The sequence below is a fragment of the Pristiophorus japonicus genome, chromosome 8 (genome assembly GCF_044704955.1).
Source record: "Pristiophorus japonicus isolate sPriJap1 chromosome 8, sPriJap1.hap1, whole genome shotgun sequence".
NCBI lineage: Eukaryota > Metazoa > Chordata > Chondrichthyes > Pristiophoridae > Pristiophorus > Pristiophorus japonicus.
In genome coordinates this window covers 216,681,328-216,703,414 of record NC_091984.1, presented here as the reverse complement: position 1 = coordinate 216,703,414, position 22,087 = coordinate 216,681,328, and the positions used below count along the sequence as shown (strand labels likewise).

Genomic DNA, 22,087 nt, shown 5'->3' with positions numbered 1-22,087 from the left:
CTCAGAAAAACCTGACGCAAGAGCTACCTTTTACGTGCTGTCTCAAAGGGACAGGTTAATATTGTCGACAAGCTTTTAAAATTGAACGTGATTTTGCTGCCTCACTGCTTATTGCAAAATGTTGTTCATTTTTTTGAGTTGTTGAAGGAGGCCATGTTCAGTATTGTGGATCTCTATCTTTTGAAAGTGATTTATTTGGAGGTGGACTGGAGCACCAACCACAAAGCTTCCTTGACAGCTGCTGAAGAACTCTGTCTGGTCCTCTGCAGAACAACCACCACTGGTTCCCTATGGAAAGGCAGGAATCCTGTCACCTGTCCAGATCATGGCTCCATCCCACACTGAGTAAAGAAAAGGGAACCCTCATAGTCAAAACTGCACCATCCTCCTATTCCCAAACCATTAACATATGCAGCCGCACTTGCTTTCCCACATGTTGCTTCTCTCACAGCAACATGTGGCTCCGACATGTGACAGGGAGGCCTGTTTCCGGGGAGCGGAGGCAGCGGGATGCGGAACTGCCAATATTGCGGAGGTTCTGCCAAATTTAACGTCAGGACATCGTCATTTTTTACTACATTTTCCGCCTGGTAGCCGGCCAGATTGAAAGGCTGGCCGGCTGTCAGATGGAAAAGTCTGCGGTAAAAGCCCGCTGCCGGAGACCATTGGGGGCAGTCCCCAGAACATGGGGAGGTGGGGGGGGGGGGTCTCAAAGGGACAGGTTAATATTGTCGATGAGCTTTTTGAATTAAACATGATTTTGCTGCCTCAGTAGTCAGACCAGCAATCGGAAGGGCGGGGCTGACCAGGAGAGCTTCACTGGTTTGGAGGGACGGTTGGTGAGTGGGCCAGCTAATCGTGACAGAAGATTTGCTTGAGGGGCTGGGTGAAGCAGACCTGGTCCACAAGCACTGCTGGAAAAGCACTTGCCTGCTGGATCCAGCTGCTCCCGCCTCCATGCAGGTGCCAGGATTCTCGTTACATTCAAATGGTTGCGAAAATCTGAGGAATGGAGTCTCATTAACATATAATCATGGACCCGCAGCTCCAGAGCGGGTTACTCGGACGCCCCCAAACCAGTAGGCGTCTTCATGCGGAGTTGGGGGTCAGGCTTTGAATATTTGCCCATTAATCCCCCCGTCCATCTCCTGCCCATCATGGGGGAGATGCTGGGTGTTAAAATTCCCCCATGGCGTTTGAGGTGTACAGCTGCCTATTGCAGTGCCCTTTCTAAGTGATAAGGAGACTGAGCAGAGGGCTAAGATGTGTCTCTGTATACACGGTGATTATCGCCCTCAGTCACTTTACATAGGATTACATAGGATATACAGCACAGAATCAGGCCATTTGGCCCAACCAGTCCATGTCGCCGTTTATGCTCCATTCGAGCCTCCTCGCGTCTTTCGTCATCTAAATCTATCAGCATAACCCTCAATTCCCTTCTCCCTCATACACGTGTCTAGCTTCCCCTTAAATGCATCTATACTATTCGCTTCAACCACCCTCTGTGGTAGCGAGTTCCACATTCTCACTACTCTTTCAGTAAAGAAGTTTCTTCTGAATTCCCTATTTGATTTCTTATTGACTATCTTATATTGATGGGCTCTAGTTATGCTCTTCCCCACAAATGGAAACATTGGGCTCAAAATTGGCCCACCCCTTTTTTCGGCGCACTCGCCAGCGTTGCGGTGACTTTGTGGGCTGAAAAGGGCACCGATAAAATGTCCCCTGATTCTGGCCGCTGTGTTGCCTCTCCCGGGGCTTGGTGCAGCGTGGCCAGTCGATTGGGGGGCGGATCTAGGGCCCTGCGCCAGAAAGAGTGCCGGCAGCTCTCCACATGCGCGTTGGAGTGTGCGCGCATGCACAGTAGCTCCTGCCCCCAGACTCTCTGTGCATGCTGCAGCATGGGACCCGATGCATCCTGCCCCTATCCCGGGCCGAGCGGCCTCCTGCACAGGCCAGCCCGCTGCCTTCCTGGGCTAGAAGGCCACAACAAGCAGGTTGGTGCGGGGCCCAAGCCGGGGTGGGGGTTTGATCCCGGGGGTGGGGGGGGGGGGAACAGTTTTGATCCCCGGGGGAAGGGGGCTGATAACTGTGTAGCCAGTAATTTTAATGAGCTTACTGAAGACTTTCCTTAACCCTGTTGATGAAAATACTTTCCTAACCAAGTTAATAGAAAATACTTTCAAATACATCATAATCAATTCTTGAACATGAGATTTGGTGGAATGATTTTGCTTGAATTTTCAAAACATTTAAAAGCATAAAACAAACAGTAAATTTCCTGGCTATATGGTATAAAATATTTCTATGATGGTGGGTGAGCTTAGGCAGCTGAGAGAACAGAAGAAGTACGAGCAGGAGGTACTTCTGTTTTTTTATTTGGATATTTTGAAAAAATTATGTAAATATGTTTTGTCTCTTTACTTCTTTTAATTTTATAGTTTAAGCTTCCATGAATGCTTCTGTTGTTCTGTGCTGGGGTTCTGTGAATGAGAGGGGATCTCATAGAAACGTTTAAAATTCTGACGGGTTTAGACAGGTTAGATGCAGGAAGAATGTTCCCAATGTTGGTGAAGTCCAGAACCAGGGGTCACAGTCTAAGGATAAGGGGTACGCCATTTAGGACCGAGATGAGGAGAAACTTCTTCACCCAGAGAGTGGTGAACCTGTGGAATTCTCTACCACAGAAAGTTGTTGAGGTCAATTCACTAAATATATTCAAAAAGGAGTTGGATGCAGTCCTTACTACTAGGGGGATCAAGAGGTATGGCGAGAAAGCAGGAATGGGGTACTGAGGTTTCGTGTTCAGCCATGAACTCATTGAATGGCGGTGCAGGCTCGAAGGGCCGAATGGCCTACTCTTGCACCTATTTTCTATGTTTCTATGTTGTATAGTAAATTAACTTTGCGAAGTTTGTCATACGATATCCTGAATAGCTGTTTGATCCTATTCACATTCTGTAGTCAAGTCATTAAGTCCTGCTGGCCTCCGATGTACCTACCTGCGCTGATTTCTTAACTCTCGCAAGGGTTTTCTGTGCGGCCACAAGTGGCCACATACGCTGACCTAAGTTAGTTTGGAGTAACTATTAGCTGTTGAAAGTGGCCTAAATAGCCAAAACGGGCGTAGGTGGCTGGTAATGCCCCCTTTTGAAAAAAACTAAACTATACTTTAAAAAAAATTCTAACTAACTCATACTGGCGCAAATTGAATGTGCAAAATGGGGATTTTTAAGATAATCCAGAAAAATCAAGTTGCTCCAAAAAAAACTGAGTGACTCCTGGCCAATTTTGAGCCCATTCTCTCTATCCACTCTTCGCAAAACCTTTCATAATTTTAAAAACCTCTGTTAGGTCACCCCTAAGCCGCCTTGTTTGAAGAGAAAAGAGACCCAGCCTGTTCATCCTTTCCTAATATGTATACCTTCGCATTTCTGGTATCATCCTTGTAAATCTTCTCTGCACCCTCTCCAGTGCCGCCAGATCCTTTTTATAATATGACGATCAGAACTGTACGCAGTACTGCAAATGTTGACTAACCAAGGTTCGATACAGGTTAGCATAACTTCCCTACTTTTCAATTCTCTAAAAAATAAACCTTCATGCTTGGTTTGCTTTATTTATGGCCTTTCTAACCTATGTTGCAACTTTTAGTAATTGGTGTATTTGTACTCTGAGATCCCTTTCTTCCTCTACCCCACCTCGACTCGCACCCTCCAAGTATTAAGTGACCTCCCTATTCTTGCCAAAATACCTCACATTTATCTGTGTTGAACTTCATTTGCCAATGATATGCCCAACCTGCAAGTTTATTAATGTCCTGCTGTAATTTGTTGCAGTCCTCCTCAGTATTGACTATGTCGAGGAACCAACTAGAGAGCTGGGTGTTGTGCAATGAGAGGGGACGAATTAGCTATCTTGTTATGCGAGGCCCCCTGAGGAAGAGTGACCATAATATGGAAGAATTCTTTATTAAGATGGAGAGTGACAGTGTTAATTCAGAGACTAGGGTCCTGAACTTAAGGAAAGGTAACTTTGATGGTTTGAGACATGAATTGCCTAGGATAGACTGGCAAATGATACTTAAAGGGTTAACAGTGGATAGGCAATGGCAGACATTTTTGGATTACATGGATGAACTTCAACAATTGTACATCCCTGTCTGGAGTAAAAATAAAACTGGGAAGGTAGCTCAACCGTGGCTAACAAGGGAAATTAGGGATAATATTAAATCCAAGAAAGAGGCATATAAATTGACCAGAAAAAGCAGCAAACTTGAGGACTGGGAGAAATTTAGAATTCAGCAGAGGAGGATAAAGGGTCTAATTAGGAGGTGAAAATAGAGTATGAGAGGAAGTGTGCAGGGAACATAAAAACTGACTGCAAAAAGCTTCTATAGATAGGTGAAGAGAAAAAGATTAGAGAAGACAAATGTAGGTCCTTTGTAGTCAGAATCAGGTGAATTTATAATGAGGAACAAAGAAATGGCGGAACAAAGAAATGGCAGACCAATTGAACAAATACTTTGGATCTATCTTCACGAAGGAAGACACAAATAACCTTCTGGAAATACTAGGGGTTCGAGGGTCTAGCAAAAAGGAGGAACTGAAGGAAATTGTGTTAGGGAAATTGATGGGATTGAAGGCCGATAAATCTCCAGGATCTGATAGGCTGCATCCCACTTAAGGAAGTGGCCCTAGAAATAATGGATGCATTGGTGATCATTTTCCAACATTCTATTGATTCTGGATCAGTTCCTATGGACTGGAGGGTAGCTAATGTAACAGCACTTTTTTAAAAAGGAGGGAGAGAGAAAACAGGGAATTATAGACCGGTTAGCCTGACATCGGTGGTGGGGGGAAATGTTGGAATCAATTATTAAAGATGAAATAGCAGCACATTTGGAAAGCAGTGACAGGATTGATCCAAGTCAGCATGGAATTATGAAAGGGAAATTCTGCTTGACAAATCTTCTAGAATTTTTTGAGGATGTCACTCGTAGAGTGGACAAGGGAGAACCAGTGGATGTGGTGTATTTGGACTTTCAAAAGGCCTTTGACAAGGTCCCACACAAGAGATTAGTGTGCAAAATTAAAGCACAAGGTATTGGGAGTAATGTATTGATGTGGATAGAGAACTGGTTGGCAGACAGGAAGCAGAGAGTCGGAATAAACGGGTCCTTTTCAGAATGGCAGGCAGTGACTAGTGGAGTACTGCAAGGTTAAGTGCTGGGACCCCAGCTATTTACAATATACATCAATGATTTGGACAAAGGAATTGAATGTAATATCTCCAAGTTTGCAGATGACACTAAGCTGGGTGGTGGTGTGAGCTGTGAGGAGGATGCTAAGAGGCTGCAGGGTGACTTGGACAGGTTAGGTGAGTGGGCAAATGCATGGCAGATGCAGTATAATGTGGATAAGTGTGAGGTTATCCACTTTGGTGGCAAAAACAGGAAGGCAGAATATTATCTGAATGGTGACAGATTAGGAAAAGGGGAGGTGCAACGAGACTTGGGTGTCATGGTACATCAGTCATTGAAGTTTGGCATGCAGGTACAGCAGGCGGTGATGAAGGCAAATGGCATGTTGACGTTCATAGCTAGAGGATTTGAGTATAGGAGCAGGGAAGTCTTACTGCAGTTGTACAAAGCCTTGGTGAGGCCACATCTGAAATATTGTGTTCAGTTATGGTCTCCTAATCTGAGAAAGGATGTTCTTGCTATTGAGTGAGTACAGCGAAGGCTCACCAGATTGATTCCCGGGATGGCAGGACTGACATATGAGGAGAGACTGGATCAACTGGGCTTGTATCCACTGGAGTTTAGAAGAATGAGAGGGGATCTCATAGAAGTATATAAAATTCTGACGGAATTGAACAGATTCGAGGCAGGAAGAATGATCCTGTTGCTGGGGAGTTCCAGAACCAGGGGTCACAGTCTAAGAATAAGGGGTAAGCCATTTAGGACCGAGATGAGGAGAAACTTCTTCACCCAGAGAGTGGTTAACCTGTGGAATTCTCTATCGCAGAAAGTTGTTGAGGCCAGTTCATTAGATATATTCAAAAGGGAGTTAGATATGGCCCTTACGGCCAAAGGGATCAAGGGGTATGGAGAGAAAGCAGGAAAGGGGTACTGAGGTTGAATGATCAGCCATGATCTTATTGAATGGTGGTGCAGGCTCGAAGGGCCGAATGGCCTGCTCCTGCACCTAATTTCTATGTTTCTATGTTATCGGTATTACGTTAGCTATCCGCCAGTCCTCTGGCACTACACCTTTTTCTGACGAACTATTAAATATGTGTAGCAATGCCTCTGCGATCTTTTGCCTAGATTTGTTTTAAATGCCCGGATCAAGGGTTTTATTTTTTGAGTTTGATTAGTTTAGTTTATTTAATATATCCCCTCTTAATTTTAAATGCACTTATCTCATTACTAATTTCATCAAAATAATTATTTAATATTTCTGCCATCTCTCTATCGTTACCTTTGGTATTATCCTGTCTATCCCTTAATGGCCCTATTCCTATCCCAACCTTCATTTTTTTATTGACGTGCCTGTAAAATATTTTACTATTTTGTTTTATATTCGTTGATCATTTAATTTCATCGTTCCTCTTTGCATTCCTAATTGTTTTTTTTAACCTCTCCTAATCGTTTTTAATTTTCCCTTATCATGTACTCCCCTGCTGTCTATGTACTTGATGTTTGTTTCTTTCCTTACCCTCAATTGTGGCTTTATTCATCCATGGAGTCTCATTAAGTTCTCTTTGAGCACGGATCCTGGATGATCTCTGCTGGTGTCAGGATAGCCTGGCCCAGTTTGCTCTTCGGCAGTCATTGTGGGGGCGAACAGAAGAGTAGTGTGGAAATGCAGATCCTCCACCCCAACCCTGTTACCATGGATTACCACATCAGTAACCATGCTCGGTGATGGGAGGAAAGTGTAACCCAAAGCCCGGAGAGCAGCTGCTTGAGCTGTCATTGTGGTCTCTTTGGCAAGAGGCTGCACTGTAGATAGGTCTAGAATTGCTACTCCATGCAAAGCTGTCTGCAGGTCTTGCAAGCTGACCGTCAGCATTCCATTCATGCAGCTGCTGGATTCATCCATATTTGGCGCAAATTATTGGAAGCTTGTGGGGAGATCCACCAATGATTCCAACAATCTTTAGTCCCCTTCGGTATGGAGCTCCCTGCTCTTCCTCGGTCTGCTGCAGTTGCTACTTCTGTTCCTATCCACCCATGCTTTGTGACTCACCATTGGTGCACCCTTTTTTCTGTCTGACTATACTTTTCGGGGAGGATGTATCTGAGCAGGTACGTGGATAAGGTATGTGCAGTGATGGGGTGCTTGGTGTACTGTTGCTACTTCTCACAGTGTTGCTTCCAGGAAAGCTCAGGAAGAACCAGCTCTGGAAGCCCGAGAAGATCCTGCAGAGACACAAAAAGGAACTGAGAGTGCGAGTACTTAATTTTCATAACCAAGCACATCTCATAAGAACATAAGAATTAGGAACAGGAGTAGGCCATCTAGCACCTCGAGCCTGCTCCGCTATTCAACAAGATCATGGCTGATCTGGCCGTGGACTCAGCTCCACTTACCCGCCCTCTCCCCGTAACCCTTAATTCCCTTATTGGTTAAAAAGCTATCTATCCGTGATTTGAATACATTCAATGAGCTAGCCTCAACTGCTTCCTTGGGCAGAGAATTCCACAGATTCACAACCCTCTGGGAGAAGAAATTCCTTCTCAACTCGGTTTTAAATTGGCTCCCCCGTATTTTGAGGCTGTGCCCCCTAGTTCTAGTCTCCCCGACCAGTGGAAACAACCTCTCTGCCTCTATCTTGTCGATCCCTTTCATGATTTTAAATGTTTCTATAAGATCACCCCTCATCCTTCTGAACTCCAACGAGTAAAGACCCAGTCTACTCAATCTATCATCATAAGGTAACCCCCTCATCTCTGGAATCAGCCGAGTGAATCGTCTCTGTACCCCCTCCAAAGCTAGTATATCCTTCCTTAAGAAAGGTGACCAAAACTGCACGCAGTACTCCAGGTGAGGCCTCACCAATACCCTATACAGTTGCAGCAGGACCTCCCTGCTTTTGTACTCCATCCCTCTCGCAATGAAGGCCAACATTCCATTCGCCTTCCTGATTATCTGCTGCACCTGCAAACTAACTTTTTGGGATTCATGCACAAGGATCCCCAGGTCCCTCTGCACCGCAGCATGTTATAATTTCTCCCCATTCAAATAATATTCCCTTTTACTGTTTTTCTTCCAATATGGATGACTTCACATTTTCCAACATTGTATTCCATCTGACAAACCTTAGCCCATTCACTTAACCTATCTAAATCTCTTTGCAGCCTCTGCGTGCCCTCTACACAACCCGCTTTCCCACTAATCTTTGTGTCATCTGCAAATTTTGTTACACGACACTCTGCCCCCTCTTCCAGGTCATCTTTGTATATTGTAAATAGTTGTGGTCCCAGCACCGATTCCTGTGGCACACCACTAACCACCGATTTCCAACCCGAAAAGGACCCATTTATCCCGACTCTCTGCTTTCTGTTAGCCAGCCAATTCTCGATCCATGCTAATACATTTCCTCTGACTCCGTGTACCTTTATCTTCTGCAGTAAACTTTTGTGTGGCACCTTATCGAATGCCTTTTGGAAATCTAAATACACCACATCCATCGGTACACCTCTATCCACCATGCTCGTGATATCCTCAAAGAATTCCAGTAAATTAGTTAAACATGATTTCCCCTTCATGAATCCATGTTGCGTCTGCTTGATTGCGTTATTCCTATCTAGATGTCCCGCTATTTCTTCCTTAATGATAGCTTCAAGCATTTTCCCCACTACAGATGTTAAACTAACTGGCCTATAGTTACCTGCCTTTTGTCTGCCGCCTTTTTTTAAACAGAGGCGGTACATTAGCTGCTTTCCAATCCGCTGGTACCTCCCCAGAGTCCAGAGAATTTTGGTAGATTATAACGAATGCATCTGCTATAACTTCCGCCATCTCTTTTAATACCCTGGGATGCATTTCATCAGGACCAGGGGACTTGTCGACCTTGAGTCCCATTAGCCTGTCCAGCACTAACCCACCAGTGATAGTGATTATCTCAAGGTCCTCCCTTCCCACATTCCTGTGACCAGCAATTTTTGGCATGGTTTTTGTGTCTTCCACTGTGAAGACCGAAGCAAAATAATTGTTTAAGGTCTCAGCCATTTCCACATTTCCCATTATTAAATCCCCCTTCTCATCTTCTAAGGGACCAACATTTACTTTAGTCACCCTTTTTCGTTTTATATATCGGTAAAAGCTTTTACTATCTGTTTTTATGTTTTGCGCAAGTTTACTTTCATAATCTATCTTTCCTTTCTTTATTGCTTTCTTAGTCATTCTTTGCTGTCGTTTAACATTTTCCCAATCTTCTAGTTTCCCACTAATCTTGGCCACCTTATACGCATTGGTTTTTAATTTGATACTCTCCTTTATTTCTTTGGTTATCCACGGCTGGTTATCCCTTCTCTTACCGCCCTTCTTTTTCACTGGAATATTTTTTTGTTGAGCACTATGAAAGAGCTCCTTAAAAGTCCTCCACTGTTCCTCAATTGTGCCACCGTTTAGTCTGTGTTTCCAGTCTACTTTAGCCAACTCTGCCCTCATCCCACTGTAGTCCCCTTTGTTTAAGCATAGTACGCTCGTTTGAGACACTACTTCCTCACCCTCAATCTGTATTACAAATTCAACCATACTGTGATCACTCATTCCAAGAGGATCTTTTACGAGGAGATCGTTTATTATTCCTGTCTCATTACACAGGACCAGATCTAAGATAGCTTGCTCCCTTGTAGGTTCTGTAACATACTGTTCTAAGAAATAATCCCGTATGCATTCTATGAATTCCTCCTCAAGGCCACCCCATGCGATTTGATTTGACCAATCGATATGTAGGTTAAAATCCCCCATGATTACTGCCGTTCCTTTTTCACATGCCTCCATTATTCCCTTGGTTATTGCCCGCCCCACCGTGAAGTTATTATTTGGGGGTCTATAAACTACGCCCACCAGTGACTTTTTCCCCTTACTATCTCTAATCTCCACCCACATTGATTCAACATTTTATTCATTAGAGCCAATATCGTCTGTCACAACTGCCCTGATATCATCCTTTATTAACAGAGCTACCCCACCTCCTTTCCCTTCTTGTCTATCTTTCCGAATTGTCAGATACCCCTGTATGTTTAATTCTCAGTCTTGGCCACCCTGCAATCACGTTTCTGTAATGGCCACCAAATCATACCCATTTGTAATGATTTATGCCGTCAACTCATTTACTTTATTTCGAATGCTGCGTGCATTTAGGTCGAGTGTTTTAATACTAGCTTTTAAACCATGATTTTTAGTTTTGACCCCTCCTGCAGCTCCTTTATATTCATACATATTGTCCCTTCCTATCACCTTGTGGTTTACACTTACCCCAGTGCTACTCTGCTCTGTTGCCTCCTGCCTTTTGCATTCTTTCTTGGGGTCCTGTTCATCTGAGCTCTCACCCACTCTAACTAGCTCAGAGCCCTCTCCTGGGTTCCGAATACTCCTTGCACTGAGGCACCGAGCTTTCATGCTTGCCTTTTTATTACACTTTGACCCTTTAGAATTTTGCTGTACAGTGGCCCTTTTTGTTTTTTGCCTTGGGTTTCTCTGCCCTTCACTTTTACTCATCTCCTTTCTGTCTTTTGCTTTTGTCTCCATTTTGTTTCCCTCTGTCTCCCTGCATTGGTTCCCATCCCCCTGCCATATTAGTTTAACTCCTCCCCAACAGCACTAGCAAACACTCCCCCTAGGACATTGGTTCCGGTCCTGCCCAGGTGCAGACCGTCCGGTTTGTACTGGTCCCACCTCCCCCAGAACCGGATCCAATGCCCCAGGAATTTGAATCCCTCCCTGCTGCACCACTGCTCAAGCCACGTATTCATCTGAGCTATCACATGATGAGAGTTCTTCTGAAAGGATGTTGTATTGCAGTGTTCAGGAAGGAGTCTTGTGATGCAAACCCCGTGCCAGAACTGGCTTTCCAGCTTCCTCCAGGCTGTGGAGACTTTTGCATAGAAATGGTCGTTCCTCGAATGAGGTGAGGTTCCTGATCGAGGATTTCCCACCCACCACGGTGTTGCACAGTCGTCCAATGTGGTCAGATACAGTTACAAAGGCCATTGGCAGAAATATGGGACTGGTTAGACAGAGAAGTGGATCCTATGATGAAGTGACATGCAAGATTTGGAGCAATCAGCAATGGACAATTTGTGCTGGGAGAATGAGTAGTAAAGGAAGAGAGAAAACAGGAGGGATTCAAAAGACTACAGATGGCAAGGGGCAGAGTGCAGTCAAGCACACCTTTCACTGACGCTGAGCATCACATACAAGGGCTAATAATGTCCCGCTGTAGCAGTGTCTGGAATACTGTGCATCAGGTGCTGGTTGTGTCTGCAGGCCAAAGAACTGATCTAATTCTGTATACATTAATGGCCTTTGTGTACAACTTATTGCAAGTGTATTAATAGAGCTCTTAAGGGCTACTGAGAGAAATAATTAAGTAATATGGCTACATTAGGGAGATAAATCTTTGAAATGTTATTTTCTTTATAACTTTAATACCTTTTAATTAAAAAAAAATATCTGTCATCCTTGCCAGCGGCTGCATTAGAAGCAAAAAAAGTTGCTGGACAGGGGAATGGCAGTCCAATAGCAACCCAGTGTTGAGGCACAAAGCAGGGTCCATCGTAAAATTATGAAATCGCACAGACTGTGATCCCTACTTGATGGCTGGCAAAGTGGATTTGTTGTAACATGAGATGAATGCAGGAAGGGGACACTAGGGCACCCTCCTCACAAGAAATAGGGAACCATGCCTAGCAGAAGGTGGCGGGCAGGCTGAATGCTGTGTACCTATCTGCGTAACCCAGGAACAGATGCAGGAGGAAATGAAGTACGAGAAGTAACCTGGCAAAGGCTACCCAATACATAAGAACATCAGAAATAGAAATAGGAACAGGAGTAGGCCATACGGCCCCTCGAGCCTGCACCGCTATTCAATAAGATAGATCATGGCTGTTCTGATCATGGACTCACCTCCACTTCCCCGCCCGCTCCCCGTCACCCCTTATCCCCTTATCGTTTAAGAAACTGTCTATTTCTGTCTTAAATTTATTCAATGTCCCAGCTTCCACAGTTCTCTGAGGCAGCGAATTCTACAGATTTACAACCCTCTGAGAGAAGAAATTTCCTCATCAGTGGAAACATCCTCTCTGCATCCACCTTGTCAAGCCCCCTCATAATCTTATACGTTTCGACAAGATCATCTCTCATTCTTCTGAATTCCAATGAGTAGAGGCCCAACCTACTCAACCTTTCCTCTTAAGTCAACCTCCTCATCCCCGGAATCAACCTAGTGAACCTTCTCGAAACTGCCTCCAAAGCAAGTATATCCTTTCGTAAATATGGAAATCAAAACTGCACGCAGTATTCCAGGTGTGGCCTCACCAATACCTTTATATAGCTGCAGTAAGACTTCCCTGCTTTTATACTCCATCTCCTTCGCAATAAAGGCCAAGATATCATTGGCCTCCCTGATCACTTGCTGTACCTGCATACTATCCTTTCGTGTTTCATGCACAAGTACCCCCAGGTCCCGCTGTACTGTGGCACTTTGCAATCTTTCTCCATTTAAATAATAACTTGCTCTTTGATTTTTTTCTGTCAAAGTGCATAACCTCCAACATTATCCTCCATCTACCAAATTTTTGCCCTCTCACTTAGCCTGTATATGTCCTTTTGCAGATTTTTTGTGTCCTCCTCACACGTTGCTTTTCCTCCCATCTTTGTATCATCAGCAAACTTGGCTATATTACACTCAGTCCCTTCTTCCAAGTCGTTAAAATAGATTGTAAATAGTTGGGGCCCCAGCACTGATCCTTGTGGCATCCCACTAGTTACTGGTTGTCAACCAGAGAATGACCCATTTATCCCGACTCTCTGTTCTCTGTTAGTTAGCCAATCCTCTATCCATGCTAATATATTACCCCAACCCCGTGAGCTTTTATCTTGTGCAGTAACCTTTTATGTGGCACCTTGTCAAATGCCTTCTGGAAGTCCAAATACACCACATCCATTGGTTCCCCTTTATCCACCCTGTTCGTTACATCCTCAAAGAACTCCAGCAAATTTGTCAAACATGACTTCCCCTTCATAAATCCATGCTGACCGAATTTTGCTTTTCCAAATGTCCTGCTACTGCTTCTTTAATAATGGACTCCTTTTTCCCAACCACAGATGTTAGGCTAACTGGTCTATAGTTTCCTGCTTTTTGTCTGCCTCCTTTTTTAAATAGGAGCATTACATTTACAGTTTTCCAATCTGCTGGGACCTCCCCAGAATCCACGGAATTTTGGTAAATTACAACCAATGCATCCACAATCCCTGCCGCTACTTCTCATAAGACCCTGGGATGCAAGCCATCAGGTCCAGAGGATTTATCTGCCTTTAGTCCCATTATTTTACTGAGTACCACCTCCTTAGTGATTGTGATTGTGTTAAGTTCCTCCACTCCCCTAGACGATCCACTGTCGGATTATTGTTGGTGTCCTCTACCATAAAGACTGATACAAAATATTTGTTCATAGTTTCTGCCATCTCCATGTTCCCCATTACTAATTCCCTGGTCTCGTCCTCTAAGGGACTAACATTTACTTTAGCCACTCTTTTCCTTTTTATATACCTATAGAAACTCTTGCTATCTGTTTTTATATTTTGCGCTAGTTTACTTTCATAATCCATCTTCCCTTTCTTAATCATTTTTTTAGTCATCCTTTGCTGGCTTTTAAAAGCTTCCCAGTCTTCTCTCCTCCCACTGGTTTTGGCCACTTTGTATGCCCTTGTTTTTAATTGGATACCATCCTTTATTTCTTTAGTTAGTCACGGATGGCTATCTTTTCTCTTGCACCCTTTCCTCCTCATTGGAATATATTTTTCTTGAGAGTTGTGAAATATCTCCCTAAATGTACACCACTGTTCATCAATCGTCCTACACTTTAATCTATTTTCCCAATCCACTTTATACAATTCTGCCCTCATACCTTTCTAGTCTCCTTTATTTAAGCTTAGTATGCTGGTTAGAGATCCAACTTTCTCACCCTCCATCTGAATTTGAAATTCAATCATGCTATGATCACTCATTCTGAGGGGATCCTTTACTGGGAGACTGTTTATTAATCCTGTCTCATTACACAGAACCAGATCTAAGAAAGCCTGCCACCTGGTTGGTTCCGTTACGTACTGTTCAAGGAACCCGCCCCTTATGCACTCTATGAACTCCTCCTCAAGACTACCCTGACCAATTTGATTTATGAAGATTAAAATCACCCATGATTTTTGCTGTTCCCTTTTTACAAGCCCCCACTATTTCCTGGTTTATGCGCCGACCAACAAAGTTGCTACTGTTAGGGAGCCTATAGACTATGCCCACCAGTGATTTTTTTTCCCTTTATTGTTCCTTATCTCCACCCAAACTGTTTCAACACCCTTTTAATTTGAGGCAATATCGTTTCTTACTCGTGCAGTGATTCCATCCTTTATCAATAGAGCTACCCCACCTCCTTTTCTTTTCTCTCTGTCCTTCTGGATTGTCAAGTACCTCTGAATATTTAATTCCCAGTCCTGGTCACCTTGCAACCACGCCTCTGTAATGGCTATCAGATCATACCCATTTGTCTCAATTTGTACTGTCAACTCATCTATTTTGTGACAAATGCTACGTGCATTTAGACAGTGCCTTTAAGTTTGTTCTTTTACCCTTTTTTCCGGCTTGTTTCCTCTCTCCTTCAAACTCACTTTCTTTATTTTTGCTTTCTAATTCTAGCTTTACTCCCCTCCCTACTGACCTACTGAATCTAGTTTCAGGTTCCCATCCCCTCTCAAGCTAGTTTAAACCCTTCCCAATAGCACTAGCAACCCGGCCCCACGAGGATATTGGTCCCGGCTCTGTTGAGGTGCAACCCGTCCGGCTTGTACAGGTCCCACCTCACCCAGAGGCGGTCCCAATGCCTCAGGAAACTAAAGTCCTCCCGCCTGCACCATCTCTCCAGCCACGTATCCCCTGAGGATCTCTTCATTTTGGCATGGCCTAACCCTAGGGGAGCGGAGCCTTGATCTGCAGCAAAAAGATCAGGCTGCCATGGTAACCTGTGAATTCTCTTGCCAGCCGGTGAGTTCTCCTGCTTGCGGGTTCTGTGAGTTCTCCTGCCTGCTGGTGAGTTCTGTCAGTTCTCCTGCCCGCCCCTAACCCAGGGCAAGTGGCCTCCCGGTGCGATCTCGTGAGTTCTGCCTGCCTGCGGTGATTCTCCCGCCCCTAGCCCTGGCCAAGTGGCTTCCCGAAGGTCAACTCCCCAAGCCCAGGCCGAGTGGTCTCCTCCCTCCCGGTCAAAGGCTTCCCCCCACCCCCCTCTCTCTCCTCCCCTCCCCCCACACCCCCCTCTCTCTCCCTCCTCCCCCCCCCACACCCCCATCTCCCTCCCTCCTCCCCCCCCACACCCCCCTCTCCCTCCTCCCTCCCTCCTCCCCCCCCACCCCCCTCTCCCTCCCCCCCAACCCCCTCTCCCTCTCTCCCCCCACCCCCCTCTCCCTCTCTCCCCCCACCCCCCTCTCCCTCTCTCCCCCCACCCCCTTCTCCGCCCCATCTCTCCCCCTGCCCCCTCTCTCTCTCCCCCAGCCCCCCGCCCCCTTCTCCCCCCATCGATTTCTTTAACTCTCCGCAAGGGTTTTCTTAAGTGGCCACATACGCTGGCCTAAGTAGAAATGAAGTAACTATTAGCCTAAATGGCCAGAACTGGCATAGGTGGCTGGTTACGCCCCCTTTTGAGAAAAAAAAACCTAAAAAAAACATAACTAAGCGAGTTACGCTGGTACAAATTGATTTTTAAGTTAGGCCAGAAAAAGCATCCTACTCCCCCAAAAAAACGGAACAACTCCTGGGGAAAATTGAGCCCATTGTTCTTCCAAAGTGCATCACTTCATACTTCTCTGCCTTGAACTCCATCTGTCATGCGTCTGCCCATTTCACCATCCTATCTATCACCCTGAAGCCTATAAACTATCCTCATCACTATCTACAACTTTGCCAAGCTTTGTATTATCTGCAAACTTTATAATGCTGCTCCCTGCACCCAAGTTTAGGTTGTTTATAAAAATTGAGAAGAGTAATGGACCCAAAACTGACTTTGGGACCACTGGAAAGCACACCTGAAAAACATTCAGTCATGACCACCCTTAGCTTCCTGACACTGAGCCAATTTTGTATCCATACACTTTCCCTCACTTCCTTGGGCTTCCATCTTTTTAATAAGCCTCCTGTGTGGCACTTTGTCGAATGCCTTCTGAAAGTCTTCTGTACTACCTTGATCAACCTTCTCTGTTACCTCATCAAAGAATTCAATCAAGTTAGTCAGACATGAGTTGCCTTTAACAAATCCATGCTGGCCCTCCTTGATTAACCCATTCCTTTCCAAATGACATTTTATTTTGTTACTGATGGTTTCTAATAACTTCCCGGCCACCGATGTTAGACGGACTGGCCTCAGGTTTCTTGATTTATCCCTCTCCCCTTTATTGAATAGTGGTATAACATTAGCAGTCCTCCGGCACAACTCTTGTATCCAATGACTATTGAAAGATTGTGACCAATGCCTCTGCTATTTCTATCTTTGCTTCTTTCAGCAACCTAGGATGCACTCCATCTGGGCCAGGTGATTTACCAACTTTTAGTAATGCTAATCTTTTTAGTACATCTTCTCTATTACTATCCTATCCATAACTTCCCTTCTCTTTTAGTATAACCTTTACATCATCCGCTTTCTTTGTGAAGACAGATGTAAAGTAGAGTCTCCTGGTGTTTATACTCCACACGAGCCTTCTCCCATTAAGTCTACATCATCTCAGCCTTTCAGCATATCTTTCTATTCCTTTTTCCTTAACTCCTTTCTTCCCATTCACTTTCAGTCTGACCCCATTAGACAGTTCTACAATGACACACTAGATCTTAACCCCTTTAGGTTGCTAGTAATATTGTGAAAGGTAATACAACCTGCAGTATTCTCGTGAAAACACTCACTTGCAATAAAAACTAAGATTGGATTAGAAAGGTTTCCATATTGCAACTTCAAATAATGTTCAGTTTACAAGACATTATAATAATTAGTAATATTTTTCCATTGCAGATAAAAGACTATGAAAAACTGGACTCTGAAGAAGATCGTTTGTGTAGAAGTCGACAGATCTATGACAAATATATAATGAAAGAATTACTGTCCTGTTCACATGTGAGTTTGCTTTTTTTTTTTAAAAGTACAGATTTTGTAAACTTTATATTTACAGCTTACACAAGGGTCTGAATTCTGCATTTATATCACGTGGGGTCTGTAATTCACAGAATCATACAATGGTTACAGCACAGAAGGAGGCCATTTGACCCGACAAGCCCATGCTGGCTCTTTGCAAAATCACTTCAGCTAGTCCCATTCACCCGCCCTTTCCTCGTACCCTTGCAATTTCTTTTCCTTCAGGTACTTGTCCAATTCCCTTTTGAAAGCCATGATTGAATCTGCCTCCACCACTCTTTCAGAATAACCACTCACTGCGTAAAAAAGATTTTCCTCATGTCGCCTTTGGTTCTTCTGCCAATTACCTTAAATTTGTGCCCTCGGGTTCTTAACTCTTCTGCCAATGGGAACAGTTTCACTCTATCTACTCTGTCTAGACCTATCATAATTTTCAATACCTCTATCAAATCTCCTCTCAACCTTCTCTGCTCTAAGGAGAACTCCAGCTTCTCCAGTCTATCCACGTCACCGAAGTCCCTCATCCTTGGAACCATTTTTGTAAATCTTTTCTGCACCCTCTCTAAGGCCTTCATATCCTTCCTAAAGTGCAGTACCCAGAATTGGACACAATACTCCAGTTGAGGCCGAACCAGTGTTTTATAAAGGTTCATCATAAATTCCTTGCTTTTGTATTCTATGCCTCTATTTATGAAGCTTTTTGCATGTATGCTATTTTTAACCGCTTTCGCAACCTGCCCTTCCACCTTCAATGATTTGTGCACATATAACCCTAGGCCTCTCTGTTCTTGCACCCTCATTAGATTTGTACCCTCTCCTCATTCTACCAAAATGTATCACTTCGCACTTTCCTGCACTAAATTTCATCTGCTAAATGTCTGCCCATTCTACCAGCCTGTCTATGTCCTCTTGCAGCCTGTCACTATCCTTCTGACTGTTCACTATACTTCCAAGTTTTGTGTTATCTGCATATATATATCTGGGGAGACAGTATTTGTATTAATACCAGACATGAGAGGGTAGACTTTTGGGCCCTGATGAAGACTCCTGCGATCCCTGACACTGACCCCCGCGATCCTCTATACCAACCCATGCTTCAATCCCGATCTCCAACCTATACCCCGGTCCCGATCCCCACACTTTACCTGAGGCAGTGGCCCAAACTTGGAGTCCTCTTTACCAGCGGGCTCTTCATGCTTCGCCGGAAACATTGAAATGAGGCCAGAGACCCAATATCGGGAGAGCCTCGGCCTTGCCACTGAGGTGTGAACTATGCCACCCCACCCTGCAAATTTCTACACCATGGAATTTCTGTATTAGAGACATTGAATACAAAAGGAAGGAAGTGTTGGTGAATCTTACAAGATATTGGTTAGACTACAGTTGAGGTACTGTTTAAATTTGCAATTTTAGAAAATTGGAGCCATAGTGATGGTGTCTTATAGATTTACCAGGATGTTACCAGGAATGAGGGGTATAGTTATAATGAAAGACTTGACAAGTTAAGAATTTATCCTCTAGCAGCGAAGGTTAATGGGAATCTAATAAAAGTATTTAACATTTTGAAAGGGCTTGAGTGGGTAAATAGTGCAAGATTATTTACACTGAGTCAGTAAGTTAGCATTTGTGTTGGATGTATGGATATCGGAAGGTTTTTTTGATACAAAGGGTTTTTAGATGCGTTAGTATGAGTGAGATGCTAATGTAGACCCATTACTTGTTCTGTTGCAGCCTTTCTCCAAGCGAGCTGTGGATAATGTGCAAACACATTTGGCCAAGAAGCAGGTGCCGCCCAGTCTCTTCCAGGTAGGTCCTGATTAGAAAAGGTTTATATGACACATCTGCCTAAAAGCAAAAGGCAGCCTATGGGAGTCATATGGGCCTCTGTGCTTTAAGATACATTCAGTAGTTCCTATGCGAACCATCCTGACATGACTTCTGATATTTTATTCTAACTACTGTAAAATATGTTGCATATGTATTCCTTGAGACAGGATTTAATGACCTGCCGATCTAGGGTAATGCTTTTACACTGTGATCCTAATATTGGGACATATAATGTTATTGGTATTAGGCACTGGTACCTGGGGTACTGAGGCTGACTCGACACCCGATGCCCAGTGCATCTGAAAGCACTTAGAGCACTGAGAATTTGAACATAAGAACATAAGAAATAGGAGCGGGTGTCGGCCATTCGGCCCCTCAAGCCTGCTCCGCCATTCAATAAGATCATGGCTGATCTTCTACCTCAACTCCACTTTGCTGCATTATCCCCATATCTCTTGATTCCTTTAATATACAAAAATCCACATTGTATGCACTCGATCATTAAGGTCCAATTGGGCTGGGCCACGAATGCGGTCGGAATGTCTGAGTAGCACGCCTAGATCCCATATAATGCAGGTTCTTTAGGGGAGCTCTTCCCTATTGTTGGGTCTTTGATTTTAATATGACCTGATTCATTTGGACTTGCTGCAAATACTTAACATGTATTTTTCCATCCATTTAATGCTTCTATGCTGTCCAGCTGTTTTGAGCTGAGATAAACTTAACGCCAGCTTTTAAAGCTGCAGTCCATCTGGAATCTCATTTTTTTTTTCCCCCAGGGATATTTTATAATGCGCTGTCTATTCAGTGGGCTTCTCAATTTATATACAGGTTTTGGAAGAGCAGGATGCCAAACATTCAATTACAATCCATTCTTATGCTGTCATCTGTGTGTACAGGGCCAGAAAAAGAGGAGGAAGTGATGCCTCAGTTGTACAGAGCCTTGGTCAGACCCCATCTGAAATACTGTGTTCAGCTTTGGACAGTGCGCCTCAAGAAAGATACCTTGGCCTTGGAGGGGGTAAAGTGTAGATTCACCAGAATTATACCAGAGCTTAAAGGGCTAAATTATGAGGCCAGGTTGCATAACCTTGACTTTTATTCCCTTGAGTTTATAAGCTTGAGGGGTGATCTAATTGAGGTGTTTAAAATGATAAAGGGATTTGATAGGTTAGATACAGAGAAACTGTTTCCTCTGGTGGAGAATCCAGAACAAGCGGGCATAATCTTAAAATTAGAGCCATTTAATAGTGAAATCAGGAAGCAATTTTTCATACACAGGGTAATGGAAATCTAAACTCTCTTCCCCCAGAGGCTGTGGTTGCTGGGTCAGTTGAAATGCTCAAGACTGAAATCAATAGATTCTTGTTAGCTAAGGGTATCGAGGAGTATGGCGCAAAAGGGGATCAAATGGATTTTGACGTACAGGTCAGTCGTGGTCTGATAGAATGGCGGAACAGGCTCGAGGGGCTGAATGGCCACCTCTTGTTGCTACGTTGCTTTGGTGAGACTTGCGCCCAGCAATATTTGGCAGGGTCGGCATTGGGTTCGTCGGGCAGGCGAAGACCCGCCCTGCTTCAATGGCTGCAGCGGGACTCAGAATTTCGGGCCTTGAGTTCCTCCCCCAGCTTTTTCCTTGACTGCACTATACACACACTGAGTATTCGCTGATAGTCATGTTCTCCTGTGACTGTGTTTTTTGTTTATGACCAGGTACTATTGTATGGCCACCATAGCAAAGGAACCAATATTTAAGAGCAGGACAAGCTGTGCTGTTAACAGTGGAGCCAGGACTTACTTGCCAACAGATACTATAGATCAAATCAAACTAAATTACATTTTCAGTCACATTTTATCAACCAAGACGACACATTTGTTGGGCCTAATGGGCTACTTCTGTTCCAAAAAATTCTTACATTTTTATATGGAGGCATTCTTATAGCCCTTCAACAGTGGTGTGAATGGCAATGATCTCCTGTACGAATGATGTTCAGCTTGTATTTATATCATTGCTTCATCCCCAGTTTTTTGTATATTTTGTTATCTTCCCCTCTTTATTCTATGCCATGCAACATTCACTATCCAAAAAGCTCGGGAGGTGGGATCAGTTCCTGGAAAATTCCCAGTGCATGAGAACAGCTATGGGTAAACTTTCCCCCCATATTACCACTTCTCCCAACATCCCGCCTATAGTGTAGTATGTGACCCCCAGGCAGCACTGATCCTTCCCACCCACACCTCCACACCCCGTACCCCATACAGTGGCATGATTGGAGGAATTTCCAGTCCAAAGTTACATTCTCCTGACTGTCTTGTACTGTGTTTTAAAGCATTATGCATCAATTTTTGCTTTTAAATGCGGTGTAATGTCCACCAACTATAAAGGTTTGTTGCTAAGCTAAAGGGATGTAATTGGAGTTCACAAACTTCTACTTTTATAAAGTGTACATGTACAATGCTTATGGTTCATTGTGAAGCTTTCACAGACGCACAGCCACCTTCTACCACATGTTTACGGCCTGTGGATATTCCAGCTCCAGCAACCTGTTCACTATCAATTTTTAATTGTCATTTCTTTCTACCAGCCATACATAGAAGAGATCTGTGACAGTCTACGGGGAAAAATTTTTCAGAAATTTATAGAGAGGTATGTTCGGTGCAAGTGTATTGGTCTTTACAAAACTAGCTGCTGGGTGTGTGGTGTTTATAGAGGGTATGTGCTGTGCAACTGCAGTTTATGGAGAGTTGTGCACTGTGCAAATGTTGATTATAGAAAGATATGTGCTGTGTGACTGTTGTTTATGGAAAGTTGTGCACTGTGCAAATGTTAATAAAATGGTGCTTGCTATTTGA

General features: G+C 44.0%; 1 protein-coding gene across 1 annotated transcript in view; it reads left to right on the top strand.

Moving 5' to 3' along the window:
• grk3 (G protein-coupled receptor kinase 3) overlaps nucleotides 1–22,087 on the top strand; it is a 282,207-nt gene that overhangs the window by 161,621 nt on the left and 98,499 nt on the right. The window contains exons 4-6 of the mRNA XM_070887915.1: nucleotides 17,288–17,389; nucleotides 19,139–19,213; nucleotides 21,820–21,881. Of these exons, the coding sequence (XP_070744016.1) occupies nucleotides 17,288–17,389; nucleotides 19,139–19,213; nucleotides 21,820–21,881 (239 nt within the window). The remainder of the gene's footprint in view (nucleotides 1–17,287; nucleotides 17,390–19,138; nucleotides 19,214–21,819; nucleotides 21,882–22,087) is intronic.